General features: G+C 33.1%; 3 protein-coding genes across 3 annotated transcripts; 1 reads left to right on the forward strand and 2 right to left on the reverse strand.

Annotated features, from left to right (window-relative positions):
* Positions 1-694: 694 nt before the first annotated feature.
* LOC123224798 (proteinaceous RNase P 2) lies at positions 695-5598 on the reverse strand. The gene is made up of 6 exons (XM_044648521.1): positions 4624-5598; positions 3823-3924; positions 3527-3702; positions 2770-2890; positions 1992-2060; positions 695-1384 (listed from the first exon to the last, which is right to left on the reverse strand). The coding sequence occupies exons 1-6, from the start codon at positions 5545-5547 to the stop codon at positions 1109-1111; spliced, it is 1668 nt and encodes a 555-aa protein (XP_044504456.1). The 5' UTR covers positions 5548-5598; the 3' UTR covers positions 695-1108.
* A 592-nt stretch (positions 5599-6190) lies between these two features.
* On the reverse strand, positions 6191-8146 carry LOC123225251 (cytochrome P450 94C1-like). Its single transcript, XM_044649170.1, has one exon. It carries the CDS (start codon positions 7924-7926, stop codon positions 6418-6420), a length of 1509 nt encoding a protein of 502 aa, XP_044505105.1. The 5' UTR covers positions 7927-8146; the 3' UTR covers positions 6191-6417.
* Positions 8147-11961: 3815 nt separating this feature from the next.
* On the forward strand, positions 11962-14791 carry LOC123225820. The gene is made up of 7 exons (XM_044650098.1): positions 11962-12105; positions 12448-12502; positions 12928-13077; positions 13511-13584; positions 13725-13843; positions 14316-14399; positions 14516-14791. The coding sequence occupies exons 2-7, from the start codon at positions 12496-12498 to the stop codon at positions 14607-14609; spliced, it is 528 nt and encodes a 175-aa protein (XP_044506033.1). The 5' UTR covers positions 11962-12105; positions 12448-12495; the 3' UTR covers positions 14610-14791.
* The last annotated feature ends 182 nt before the right edge of the window (positions 14792-14973 follow it).

A 14973-nucleotide genomic window follows, 5' to 3' on the forward strand; every position in this document is an offset into this window, starting at 1 on the left:
TTAATGAAAGAGATTTGACCATATAATAATTGCCTCCCAATTTTAGGAGTAAAAATAGCATAATATAAGCTCTTTGCCCTTTCTACATAGAAGAACACCGAGTGACTGATTAAGATTTTGCAACTAGTTAGACTGCGATAGATACCGAATATTTAACAAATCGAATGTATGAGCCATGTATTCTTCAAGTCATTTCAGAGATATTTTGAGAGTCACATCTCTTGTTCATGATTAAATGTTTGACAAAAAGTAGTACTGCTTTGGATGATCCTAATGATTTCTTACGTTTTCCAAAATTACTTATAAGAGAACTAACAAAACCTTTACATAAGTCATATAGTTTTCTTAAACATTTTTGAAAACCCTAATCCTTTCAATTGAAAATTTCTCCTTAAACAGTTACAAAAGCGGTAATTTTCATTCAAAAACCTAAAACACAAACTTATAAACATAAACCATAAATAATCATTAGTAACACAATATTTTGGAATAAATATATAGGTTGACTGTGATAAGACTGAAAGTTGACCCTTTTTTGGTAGTCGAAATCTAACTGAAAACTTTGAAAACATACTCAACAATGGTAGAAAGGGGTAACCACAATGGTTACTATCTTCAATGTCAGTAAAATACAACCGAGAAATTATATATGCGCAAAAAAATTATACATGCGTGATATAGTGTACAGGTCATCTAAAAACAAAAGGTCTCTTAAGCCTCACATAATGAATAAATGGTAAGAATGACATGAAAATATAGTCATTTGAATCTCTTCAATTCAAAAGTAGGTAAAACATCATTCTGTGAGATTATTCAAGTTAAAAAAGCCCCGAATAAATAAACTCGAGTTCGTGAAATGATATAACTCTTCAGGGGAAAAAGGAAACATATTTGAAATGAGCTCATTAAAAGTACAACCACCTGGGCCAAAATACTGGAATAAAAGGGATTTCATTTGGGAGGACGCAATGAAAAATTCCTGTAACTTAAGTAAATAGCCAAGAGCTGGTTGCTTGACAATATGCAAGTAACCCTCCTGTAAGCATTGATTGAGAAAATTGTGGTGGGTGGGGATGCTGACCTTCTCTTTACTAGTTGTCATAGTAATTCAGATATGTGTCGAATCTGTGCTATTACTACAAGAATTTTGCAAGGAATCATGGCCACCACGGTCTTCATTGTGACTTGTAAAATCCCTTGAGTTGTATGACTTCAAAATTTCACTATTACCACACAGTGCATGGCCATTTGCAGCAGTTCCAAGAGTCTCCAAATCTCTGTCATATGGTTTACAGACACTTGGCCTGGTAACGCAAAGCCATGTTTGCAAAGGTCCATTGCTTTTTGCTGATATAGGCACATGCCATGCTCCTTTTTCTGATTCCTGAAACACAGACTGGAACTAAGTACTGCATATAAAAATATAAATGAAACCTATATCTAAATGAAAATAACATCAAATAATTATGCAGTAAAGTGTTGAAAACAATATCTAGTCAATTAAATGTTTACTGCAAGGTTTCACAGGAAAACAGAGGCTAAAAACTTTTAACACGCTCTCTCTTTTACAGTGCCCTAAAACATAATTTAGTAAAAGGTCGCATACTCAACAAGCACTTCATGGAATGTCAACATTGCGGCATCTTTTCCATTGAGTAGAAGTTAATTCCAAAATCAAACCTTCAATTGATTAAAATCATAACTTAATTCCTAAAACATAATTTAGTAAAAGGTCGCATACTCAACAAGCACTTCATGGCATGTCAACATTGCGGCATCTTTTCCATTGAGTAGAAGTTAATTCCAAAATCAAACCTTCAATTGATTAAAATCATAACTTACCCAAATTAAAAGGAAAAAGCTTTTAGCAGGTTTCATAAAACTATCGTGTCTTCTACACAACCAAAAAAAAAAAACAAATGCAATGTACATACCAATATACCACAGCCCGGCTACTAAATGAGGCTACAATTTAGAATAAAATATGTTACCTGGATAACGAAGGAATATTGGGGTGGCACCTCAAGTTTCAGATTACCTCTGACAAAAGTATATCGAACCTGAAATTGCCAAGAATTATTTTAATGAAAATAATTCCCCACCTGATATTTCCAGAAAATGTAAATATATAACCATAAATAACAGTAGCACTAAATCAAAGTTTACAAGTCAGACAAACTAAAAATAGCATCAAGATACTTTGAGAACCTTACATAATAGTTAACTACTATATATTGTATATCATTTAAAACAGGCAAGAATTATACATGAAGAGGAGATTTCTACCCCAAAACCATAGGCAAGTATTATATCTCAACTGCATACTCTTAAGCAAGGAGAGGGTGGTGCTGAAGAGTATATTCAAGATTTTGAAAGACTGACAATGAGAAGTACATGAAACAATTATTTTAATAAAAGAAATATCGTGTAATCTGATTATATAATATTACAATCCTACAAGCACATACATCAATGTTGTTCTGCAAACCCTATAAGAAATGTAAACGATTCAGCTAGAGAAGACCCAATAAACCTCCAAACAATTGCATCATTTTCATCAACAGCATTATATATATATATATATATATATATATATATATATATATATTTCACGAATAGAAATCCATATGAATTCTCAAATATTCCAATGCAGAACTTATCATAAACATCAAAAGAATTGAAGATTAATGATAGAAACTAATGAAAGAACATAACAAAGCTGAGAATTAACTGGATATAAATTGTATAAGGTATTAAGAATGCACATACTTGATGTCTTTCTTTCCACTTCTGAAAAAAGGAGCTTCCTAAGAGTTCAAAATTGTGATCACGCATTTCATCATTCGTCACAAGCAAACACTTGAGTTTGACAGCAGCATATAGCCAATACCTGAATTGAAAGGGCATATATTAATATCTGGTCAATGTGCCAGTAATATTTTAATGCAAAAAAAGATGAGTCACCAAGAAAAGGAAGGACTCAGCTTCATTAAATTAATAACTGAAACACCTCATTCATCATGAAAGGTGTGGAAATCCCTAATGTTTCTCCTCTAGCATCACTAGAATATCTCCTATCATTGTGGAGTATATCTCCCATTTGTACGAAAATATTATGTAAACATTGTATGGTTACCTATCAAATGAAATCAAGTTAATAAGATTCACTTCACCACACAGTATCAAAGCCTTCATAGTTATCCCTAATCATTTTTGCTCTCTAGTTTTCATCACTAGATTTGTTTTGGGCGTGTTTTTTTTTTTTTTTTTTTTTTTGCCTAAATAGCTACCAAACCAGTTTTGCCCCCTAGTTCATTAAGCCCTCATTTCCAACCTCTGAAAATGTCAACCACTTCTACCGACTCTTCAACATCAACTCACAACATAACTGCAAAAATGAGTTAAGTAATGAACTCCATAGCATAAATTGCAACAAAAGAATGTCAAAACAATGAGTCAAAGTTTGAATGAAAATTACTTTAGCTACACATGAAAGAATAAAAGAAATTGCATTAGAGATGCATACCAGTCATCATTGGAACCATGTGGTGTCAAATAAAGAACACCCTTGTCCATCCACTCCTCAACTAGCTTTCTGTAGAAAGGATTCTCCAAAAGCGATCGAAGACGTTTATTGTGCAAGATTATAAGAGGCCACTTTTTATCACTTCTATCATATAATTCTTTCACAACAGCATCAAGCTGCTCTATTGCAATTTTCAAAGCATGAAGGTAATGTATTAGAGATATAGGCACTTAGCAAATGGCCAAGCCAAATATGAGATAAAAGAGAATAAATAATCAACTCAAGCCTTAAGGAACCTGAGGAATGTTGAATCCCCCATCTGCAAAATTTTGTTGGTAGAGTGCAATATTAGCTCCATCCACAATAGCTTCATAATCACCATGTTTTTCTAGCCAATCCTTTAAAAAAATAATAAAATTAAAAATTTAATAAGGAAAAGCAAGGTAGAGTGTTGCTAATACAAAAAAAGGAGAACTTATACAAACAAAAAGCAATGTTTCAGTTGGCAACAAATATGCAATATTCTATAACTGATCAAAGTTGACCTAATTCGACAATTTGATTACCACTTATCATTTATCAAGGGTGATTAGTTCATACATTGTATGTGTAAAATTCAGAAAATGATCAATCAAGATTCAAAAACTGAGAAATTTATGAAAGTATTTCAGTAGGTTACCAAAAGTTGCCCATATCCTGCCATTGTGTGAAGACATAAAAATGTATATCTCTGTCACCAAGAAAGACTAAGGAACCCTTAATTTCATTCCTTTCGTTTTCTTCATTTTGGTTTTAAAAGGAAGCATGCTTTTGGATCAGAAGGTGAGTATAGTTTGAATTTTTTGATGCCACAGACCATAGATTTCAATAAATCAAAAAAAATGAAAAGCCAAAGTATCAAACCATGCCGTGACAGAATCACCCAGTATCAAATAATGTTTCCTCAAACGACTGTTCCATTTAACAATTATTCTATTCTCAAAAGGCATAATAACAATCCGAAGCAGAAAAAAAAATATTGCAAAAGTAAGCCTCAACATATCCATATGCATATACTTATTGGAAAGCCGAAAAAATGGGGGAAAAGAACCACTCACTTGAAACTCACTAAAATTTGCCTTGACCTCTCTTTCCAGAGCCAATCCAGCAATGGACTGAGCAAACCTCTCGGTCTCCACATCGTCAATGTCAACACAACACAACTGCTCACCACAACAACACTGTCCACTCTCATCCACACTCCCTTTCTTCACCACCCACTTGCCCTCCCCAATCCACCCCATCCCATGCCACCCTCCTCCCTTCTTCAAAATCGCTTCTTTCAGCATTCCTACATCACAGCTCACTCCTTTAACCTCACTACCCTTTTCTCCATCAAACCAAGCCTCGATAACTCTCCCTGTCTCTTCACTCACACAGCCTCCCATATTCCTCAACTTCTGCAAGTACCCATAAACTCTATCTCCTCTCCCAGTCTCCGAGCTCACTTTCAACAATGCTGCGATCTCCGGCTCCTCCAAACTCACCCCCATTAAACCCATATGCTCTTCAACTTCATAAGCCTTATCAGCCTCTAAATTTTCACAAAAACAGAACAATGCCGGATCATATGTTCTCAATCTCGGAACAATATTGAACTCTGTATTCATTCTTTTAATTAAATCAAAAGCATAACCACCATCGTTTTTCCCCGCCGCCAGCCGGGTAACGGCCGTAACCGAAGCCTCATTTGGGTTGATGTTACTTGATAGCATGTGATCGAATACTCGAAGACCATAATTGATAGCAGAGTCTTTACATGATTGGTCGGTGACGAAGTTTGAACATAGGTAAAGAATGCCATTGAAGTGCTGGAGAGAGAGACGGAGATTCTGAGAGAGAGCTGATTCGTATAAAGAAATTGCAGTTTGGAGGTCTTTGGATTTGGAGCATGACTGAAGGTCTACGAGGAAATTTGTTTCAGGATTTTGGCCGGTTTTTCGTTTTTTGTTGGGTCTGGAATGGCCCGTGGTAGTTTCCATTGATTTTCAGTGAAGGGTTTAGGGAAGTTTGGGAACCCTAATTAAATTGGAAAGGCGACCGGTCTGGTTTTTTTTTTAACGTGATTAACATTCTGCCACCCAATCTTTGGTATTAAAACATTTTTTACCCCCTAATTCGCATAATTAATGCTGTAGTTTCGAACTTAAATAGTCTTAGAAATACTTTGCTTTTCGCTTTCTTTGCCTGGTGGTAAAGATTAAAGAAGAATTTAAGAGTGTCATTCTATATCAATCTTCTACATTTCAATTCTTCTTTTCAATCCTTCTTAGTGTATTTTGTTCTATATGTAATATGTATTTGTTGGACATTTGACAAATATAATAGAGACTTAAATTTAGACATTCACCTTAAAAATTTTAATAATCTATTAATTTTATTAACTCTTGAGGTCATATTTATTCATTTTTTATTCATATTATACTATTAATCATCTTTCTCTCAATTTTCAAAGAAGAAAAAAAACAACAACAAACATACACATTTTCTAGTATGTAATTATCATATGATCAAGTATTATTAATATATTCAATTATATAGTAAAAAATTATGCATATATAGTTTTATTGTTATAATTAATATCATTAATTATTGTTATAGTTAAAATAGTGTTTCATATAGAAGTTGATCAAAGGGGAAGAACTCCATTGCCATTTCTTCTCATTACAAATGCATTCATGAAAACTATATAATAATTCTTCAGTGACCAAGGACATGCGAATATACGTAAAGTCTTCTTGGGATTGAATGATATGAGTTTGTTTTTTTCTCTCATGTCAAAATCCCATTTCGAGATCATTCAATTTGTACAGGCACCAGTAATATTACACTGATTAATTAAGGTCAGCCCCTCAGTCTCTTCTTTGTTCAACCATTACCGGCAATCCCCCTTTCACAGTGGCAGTCAAACCAGGGGCGAACAGTGGTGCCTGGTTAGGTTCCACAACCCGGACTTTAAACCTTCTCACCACGGCAATAACCACACTCCTCATCTCCACCAGCGCCATTTCCTTTCCTAAACAAACCCTATGCCCAGCTTGAAAAACCGGGTATTTATATGGATTTTCAGGTACAAATTTACCGTTTTTCAACCATCTCTCCGGCTTGAACTCCAGACAATTTGCACCCCAAATCCGCTCCATACGACCCATGGCATAGGGATGATATGTAACCCTACTGCCTTTTCTCACAAATGTACCATCCGGCAATACGTCGTCGTCTTGTGCAAACTTTGAATCAAACTGCACCGGTGGAAACAGACGCAGACTCTCGTGTACAGCTGCGTTTAAGTAATGCATATTTTGGATTTTTTCGTAACTGATGGAATCTTGTTTCGGGTCAATGACTCGGTCTGATTCGCTCCGGATATCTGCTTCGACTTCCGGGTGTTGAGATAGCAAGAAGAAGAAGCTGGTTAAGCCTGAGGCCACCGTGTCACGGCCAGCCAAAAGGAAGCTGACGACAATGTCTCGGAGAAATTTCTCGTCGTGGATGGAGCCCATGAATCTTGATAAAAGGTCATTCTTGTTGGAGAGCCCTAATTTGCGGCGTTCATTTATCATCTTCTCTGATAGTTCATTCACCAATTTTAAAGCTTCTTTAAGCTTCCTCTCTGTGCCTATATTTAACAGCCGCTTCATCTTCCATATAAAGGGCGATGAAGCCAATCCCCTCTCTGCAGATATCTTCGACGCAAGATCGAAGGCCTCTGCAAATTCTGAGGAAGGCATACTCAGCTGGAGACATTCGGGGTCTAAACCGAAGGAGAATCTGCAAATATTATCGAATGAAAATCGACGGAACACGTCTTGCAGATCCAACACTTTTTCTTTATCCGAAACGGATGATAAGAGAGGAATTAGTTTGGATTGAATCTCAGACATCACAAGATCTAAAGCGTAGTGTCTTATTGAGACACCACCGAGCTCAAAACTCGCCATTTTTCTCTGAAGCTTCCAGGAATCGCCATCAACGTTGAAGATACCTCGACCGAGAAGATCACCTAAGATAACTGAGAAAGGTTTCCCTTTAGGGTAGTTATCGAACCTGGTTTTGAGGATGTGCTCAACGTTTTCAGGGTTTGCAGTGATGATATTTCCAAGGGCATGGAGGTGAATAGTCCCAGTTGGCGATTTTTCAAGAAGATAAGTGTACCAATCACAGAGATTAGCAAAATCCTTCGACCAACTGGTGGTGAGAAAACTCCTGCAAGTGTCACACTGACACCAGGGCTTCAGCTTCAGGAATAGATAGAGCAAGAAAGAAAACAAGGAGAATGATGTGGTGAAAGTGAAGAAAATGAAGCAGAAAGTGGTGCAGAGAGACTGCAACCACAGAGAAGAATCAAAATCAGAACCCATTTGATAAAACAAACAAAGAGAAAGAGAAAGACGAATGAAGAAGATACGGTGTTAGGACTGAGGAGTCGTGTGGAGGGATGGGGGCTTTATATGTTGAGAAAGCCAGAGAAGTTCCATTCATTACTGGTGCGTGCCTTCTTTTTTTCTAAAATTGTCTTGACGCCCAAGAATTTTATTATTGCATGACTAACGCGTGCGCAAAATAACAACGCTCTGTCCCTTCAACGGTCGGAGACGTCTTCTTCTTGCCATTGTTTTAATTTTCTAAGTACATACTTCGTACTTCTCAGCCGTATTTATTTGGCCAAACGACTGTTTCCCAACTTTTTTTTAATTAACTTTTTTCTCACGCACAGAATCTTAATATTTTTTATTTAGTTTTAAATGTTAATTATTATCATATTATTTTTAATTTTTCCTTAACTTGTGAGGTGTCAAATGGAAGCTAATCAAAGACTAATATCAATGATGAGAATAATATCGATGACACAATTAAAACAAGTTAGATAAAAGATAAGTTAGGGGGCAAAGTGAGACAGGTGCGTAAGGCAATAATTGAAGGAAGACGTTCTAATGTTGTTTACGGGCAAGCGATTGAGTGAGATAATTTTTGACAAAGAGCTTTGGCAAGATATTTTTGTTATCAAGCCTGGCTGTTGCTATTGTTAGCTTTCATGATTGTCGAGCTTTGTTGTCATAGCCAAGTAGCAATCCGATGGGAAGTGCTTTCAATTTGATGTTTGAAAATTGATTGAGATATCATACAAAAGAAAAAGAAAATGATAGGATTTAAAATTATGAAAATTAATTAGAAGATTGAATAAAATTGAAGAAAATGATATGATTTTTTCTATTGTGAGGAGGATATTCATAAAATTGAGAGGGACAAAGTTGTGATGGGATAGCTTAAAAAGATATTTAATATAATGATATATAAATATTTTTAATTAAGTCTATCAATATCAAAACTTTAAAAAACAATTATTAATGATAATAAAAAATATTATGTATATCTATTTTGAATTTATATATAATATATATTTATGTATATTATCACTTGATTAGATATTATTTTATCTTTAATTTAAAATCACTTAATTATATGATGACATATATTAAATATATACTTATTTATGTATTCAAAGTTAATACATATAGTTTTAGTGCAAATAATTGTCATTCAAAGCAAAACATACTCGAAAACAATGAAACTATATGTATAATTTTTGTAAATAAATAGCAATGTATTATAATATAATTAAATATTATTTTATCTTTAATTTTTAATTATTTAATCATATGGTAACTTGTCATTATTTATACTTAAAATTATATAAAAAAATTATGCGCATAATACTATTTATTGAAAAATTTATTATCAATAAAATTATATGTATCTACTTTGAGTACAAATATATACATATTTATATATATCATTATATAATTAAGTGATTTTGAATTAAAAATAAAGAATACTCAATTATATAATAATATATAAATATATATTTTATACATAAAATAAATATCTTTCTAGTCAATTACCAAACGGCTGCCGTTTCGGCTTTATCAATTAATTATTTATCCACATATAATATTTCATTTTCTTTTACGTAGAGGAATAGCTAAATGGAAAGAAGGAAAGTGAGAGAAAGTTTGGGTTTCACGGGGTATTTTAAGAAGATTAACACTTTTAATTAATAATATATAGGGTTTGGAAAGATAGTTAATTTTCTTCTAATTTCCTTTTTTTAATTTTTCGACAAACATTCATGAATACTAAGAACAACAGAAATTGCATGTGCTTTTCAATTTTTCCTCGTTTTGAATAAAATAGTAACTATTTTTAAGAAAGAGAAAACCCGAAAGTTGGTTTTGATAAAGCACAAACCCTTTTATTCAACAAGTAGCTTCATAATTTAAAACATGTTCTTTTCAATCAACCTGCTTGCACCGCTTACTACAAGAGAAATCAAATTATATGGATAAATAAATTATAAAAATTTATTTAAATAAATTTAAATAATAGTTTATAATTAAGTTATATGATTATTTATTATTTTCTTAATTCATAATTAATTAATTAATTAATTATATAGTATAATTTTAATTTATATTTATAAATTTATATAATTAATTTGTAAATATATTGACAGTTGAACTTTTGAACAAGCGTATACAAGTTGGGGGTGATTAACTCTCTTCAAATGCGTTAACTGAGGAAATGTCGGCATACGTTGGGCGCATGGTTGAGAAATAGTGCGAGAAAAAGGAGCCCGAAATTCGGAATTTCATTTACGTAGCTAATAACCGCATGCTTGTCCTTTCTCATTCATATTGAAAGTCTTTTTAACACGTGCATCTATCAAGAAAGCCTTTCATGAAATACAGATCAACTTGGTATTTGTCTTCTTCAACTAAGATTAGATTTAAGTTAAATCAAATTTGAATAGATTAAAATTTATCTTTTGCTTGTTTCTAGAAGGGTTTAGCTAGACTCACCAAATCTGAGATCAATTTAATTTAAATTTAACTTATTTTATAGATAGAAAGTTTATACTTAACATAGATTCATGTAGATAAACAAAATTTGGTTTCGGCTCATCAAACTCATTTATTTAAATTTAGTTAATTTGTGACTTGTAAGGTGTATTTTAATTTTTTTAATATATATTAGTTTGAATTTGGGTTCAGGTTTATATATGTCAAACTTTTTGACTGCGGGAAGTGTCGACAGGACAAAAGAGGGAGTTGAGCAGTCACAGAGAAAGTGAACGGTCAAAGAGAATCATATGAACTCCAAAGAAAAGACAAAAGAGGCAGTTGAGCAAATCTTTGACTGCGGGAAGTGTCGACAGGACAGCCAAAGCCGTAGAAATAGGAAAATGTGTCTCAGAACATTTGACGCACGTTTTAAACAACGATGGCAGCTTTTTTCGTATGTAATTATACTACGATAAAATGCATTTTTGTTTTATAAAGAAAATATAAAAATCTTTCCACGGACACGCACTCAACACTCCACGGACACGCTCTCAACACCCATTCACAGTCTTTCCTACGAGAACACTTGTCCATTTTATACGAGTAATTTTCATCTATTTTTGTCAATTATATATATATATAAATTATATCCACCTTTCTAAATATATAAATTAATAGATATTTAATATATATTATTATTATATAATTAGGTAATTTTTTATTAAAATCTATTTTAATAATTCAACAATAAATCTATTTTTTCAGAGCAAGTACAAAATTCTTGATTCTTTAAGGGCTTGAGGAAAGACAAACACAAGTCAAGTAGATCAAGGAAAGAGGGTTGGGCCCTAGGTTTGGGCTTTCCCCTTGGAGTTTGGGTAGAAGACAAATTTTATAAGTATGGCAAGTTGATAACAATGTGTTAAATTAAAACAATCTTTGAAGAATAAATAAGACAAAGAGGTAAATGTGATATGCCGAGAACAAGACATCCATGATGAGATGGCACTTGAAAAAGAAGTACACCAGATCCATTGTACAAGTACTGTGATATCACAATACACAAATTGCACGAACTAAAGTAGCAAAATTAATAGCAGCTCAGTTGATCCATGATCATACGTGCTGAAGTTACTAATGCATCCAGTGAGAAAGTTACAAAATATGAATTAGTGTTTGCGGAATTAAAAGAGTCTTTTTAGATTAAAAATATATATACACACACATAATATATAGTATTATTTGAGCTCGAATTTAAACCAAACTCACAAAGAAAACATTGCTCGATATTAGTGGTGTTATCCTTCACAACATCTTTCACCAACCATCGGATAGAGACATTAATAATAGTAGTTAAATTTTTCTTCTTTCTCTCTAACATTTTGATATATTATAGCTTCTCCCATTTTATTTTATAAATTTTTTAGGACAAAACTATTATTTAGTTTTAATAAATGTAAAGGGTTTTCTTTGTCTTTTTATAATTTAATAAAAAAGAATTAATAGTATTTATAAATAAATTTATCAAACAGGGAGGAAAATGAACTTTTCAAATATAAATGGTACCTTGGTCATTTCATCAATATTTGGGCGGAAAATGAAAGTAAGTATGATTTAGGGAGAGTCAATTTATTGTTGCCATCGCGCCAAATCATCGTGCTGCCTTGTCTCTGTATTCAAGCACAACTGTGTGTGCTGGTAAACCCTAAACCCTTCTAACTATATCGCTTCATTTTAACTTGCAAATTTTCAACTATCGAAAAGTTTTTTAATAATATAATTTTCAAGTTCTTGTTTTAGCGACCGAATGCACAGGTTGAATAATGCATCTCAGCTGTTCGATGAAATACCCAAGCTGGGGTTTCTTTCATTTTTCCACTCTGTAATCCTAATGCGTCACTATTTATGTTGTACATCAGTTGAGATTTTTGTTTTTGTACATCGTTAACTTTGGTTTTCTTTCCTATTCATTTGTTCTTATTCTTCTACATTGTTGGCTTTGTTCTTAACTTCTTGCTTCTATTTTTTTTTTTTTTGCAGATCACAGGTTTTGGTTGACTCACTGTGAAAGCTTAACTGAGAGCAAACATGGATGGTAGGAAAAAAGCTGTGAAAAAAAATTAATAATCAATTTCGTATAAAAAAAGAAAAAATATATACCACCATTTCTATTGTCACATTGGAATTTTGTTTTTTCATAGTTTCTGCGAGTCATATACCTGATAGAATAATGAATTTGTGAAATTTATCTTTTACGTTATCTTTTGTCATAATGCAGTTAATGGTGTTTATCTTACATCAAATCTTTATCTGGCCTTTAAGAGTGTTCATTTCAGTGGCCTGTCACTTTTTTTTTTTGCAACTCCTCTCACTAAGTTAATATTTGCTGAAATCTAAGTGTGAGCTCATAAGGTTTACATCTCATTCTGTTATATGCTTCATGTGATTATTAAAATTGCCCATTGCATTTTAGACTTATAATTGGAGTCATGACTTTGGTTGTTACTTTGTTGACTTCAGTTGATTCACAGCCAACTATGGAGGAAACTATATTGGTTGGTGATGATCTGATGATGGGACCGCCATCACCTATCATCCCACCAGAAATTGCTTCTCATGTTCTTGAAGGTGTTGATTTATGTGATGACATTCTAAGAACTCTATTCCTGTGTAAGTCTTTATTTCTTTTGGTTGAAAAATATCTCAAACTAGCTTTTGGAATTGTTCTATATTTTGTTATTGTCAGGAGAAGTCTTTCAATAGAGTAGTCTGTAAGTCATGCTGCTTATATTGGTGCCATGAATTAAATTTGGGGAGATCCTAGGTCCCTTTCGGTGAGGCCTTAATAAGCTAGAAATAATTACCAAATTATTGAAAATCTATACAGAAACAGTACCATGTATAGTAATTTTGTCTATGACGGCTCAATAATGACTGATTGAATGTTTTATTAACAAAATCTAGTTTCAGAGTGAATTATTGGGTCAACATCAAATTCTCTAGTGTCTCTGACGCGTAATGCTACTTCATTCATGGTTTTCAGCATTTGAGTTAAATCAAGATATGCTTTTTAAAGCGATTTATTCTTGTTTTTTTCTCATAGGCCTGCAAATCAATGGCACCGAGCCATTCTGTCAGGATGAAATTTCTTTGTATCGAGATTGTTCTGAAAAGAGGGTGAGATATTATAATTTCTATTTGTGTCTGCTTTCTATTTTCCTTTTTCCCAATGTTTAATATGTAATATGGGCTTTTCTGAAATATGTCTCTGCTTTTTATATTTCTATTTGATATTTTTCTACAAAATTGAGTTGCAGGATAAGGAACTACGGCAGAGGCTTCAGGATAGTGAGCACAAATTGGGATTATCAATGCCTTTAGATCAAGCAAAGGAAAGAGCTGCTCAGCTTGAATCAGAAGTCACATCATTGGAAAGGTGATTTCCGAAGATAAATTATTTACTGCAGAATTTTATAGGCTTATGAAAGTTTGTCAATGATGGTATATTCACACAATCATGTCAGTTAAAGATATTATATTAAAATTCTTTTAATTGGGTAAATACTAATTATCTGGAAAGTCTCTTATCTTATTGTAAAATATAGTAGATGCAAGACTCTTTGTCTTTGATAGAATGATTTCTGTCAAATAAAATGTGGATTCGAATATAATTGCATCACTGAATCCATGGGCTCTGGCAGATACAATTCTAGTTGTATCACTTAGCAGACTCAATTTGAGGGATTGGCTTTTGTGACGGAAGAGTGAGAGTGGAGTGACTGGCCTATCATATTATTTAATGTGCATTTATTTTTTCTAATATAGTACACAAAATTATTTTGCTTTCTATGGGTGTAAACAGTGATTTCTCTTAGAAAATTTGTTACTTGTTACTTTGATATTTGTAGGCGCTTTATTCTTGCCAGTGGAATGGAAGGAATTGAAGGATTCCGTCAGAGATGGAGTTTACATGGTCGTCTTACAGATACCAAGTAATCTTTATAGCATTTATAACTCTTGGACAGAAGGTTTTTGTTCTTGGTGGCTTACTAGTTGAAGCTTCCAGATCGTTGGAATTACTGACTGCTTAACTATTTATATCTTGCAGGAAAAGGCTAGAGTCCCTAAAGCAGGGAATGGAGAAGAGAAAGAAGGATGAACCTGCAGTAGTTCCAACAGGCAAAAAATGGTTCTTTTGGTGAGGGGTGTTGCTGCATTTGCTTAAATTTCACCAGGCAGATAACAAGAAAAAAACAGCATACACCTAGCATTCAGCTTGCGCTTTTAACTCTTGACAGTCTGTGATTCTGTTCCATCATAAACTTTAATGTGAAGTCTGTATTCCCTCTCAGTTTTCTTAAAAGGTGTGATCCTATTGTTTTTACTAGCAAGTATACTAGATCGTATAAGGTAATAAAGTGGACAAAACAAGGACTAAATGATGTAAAGTATTCAAATTTTGCATTTACCTATCCTAAGTTAAACATATGAAAATTGGGTAATTAAATTTACTATATGCTAAATCATATCAAACAATTTAATAAGGGTACGTTTACTAGCCTATTA

Source organism: Mangifera indica, chromosome 9 (genome assembly GCF_011075055.1).
Source record: "Mangifera indica cultivar Alphonso chromosome 9, CATAS_Mindica_2.1, whole genome shotgun sequence".
Classification (NCBI taxonomy): domain Eukaryota; kingdom Viridiplantae; phylum Streptophyta; class Magnoliopsida; order Sapindales; family Anacardiaceae; genus Mangifera; species Mangifera indica.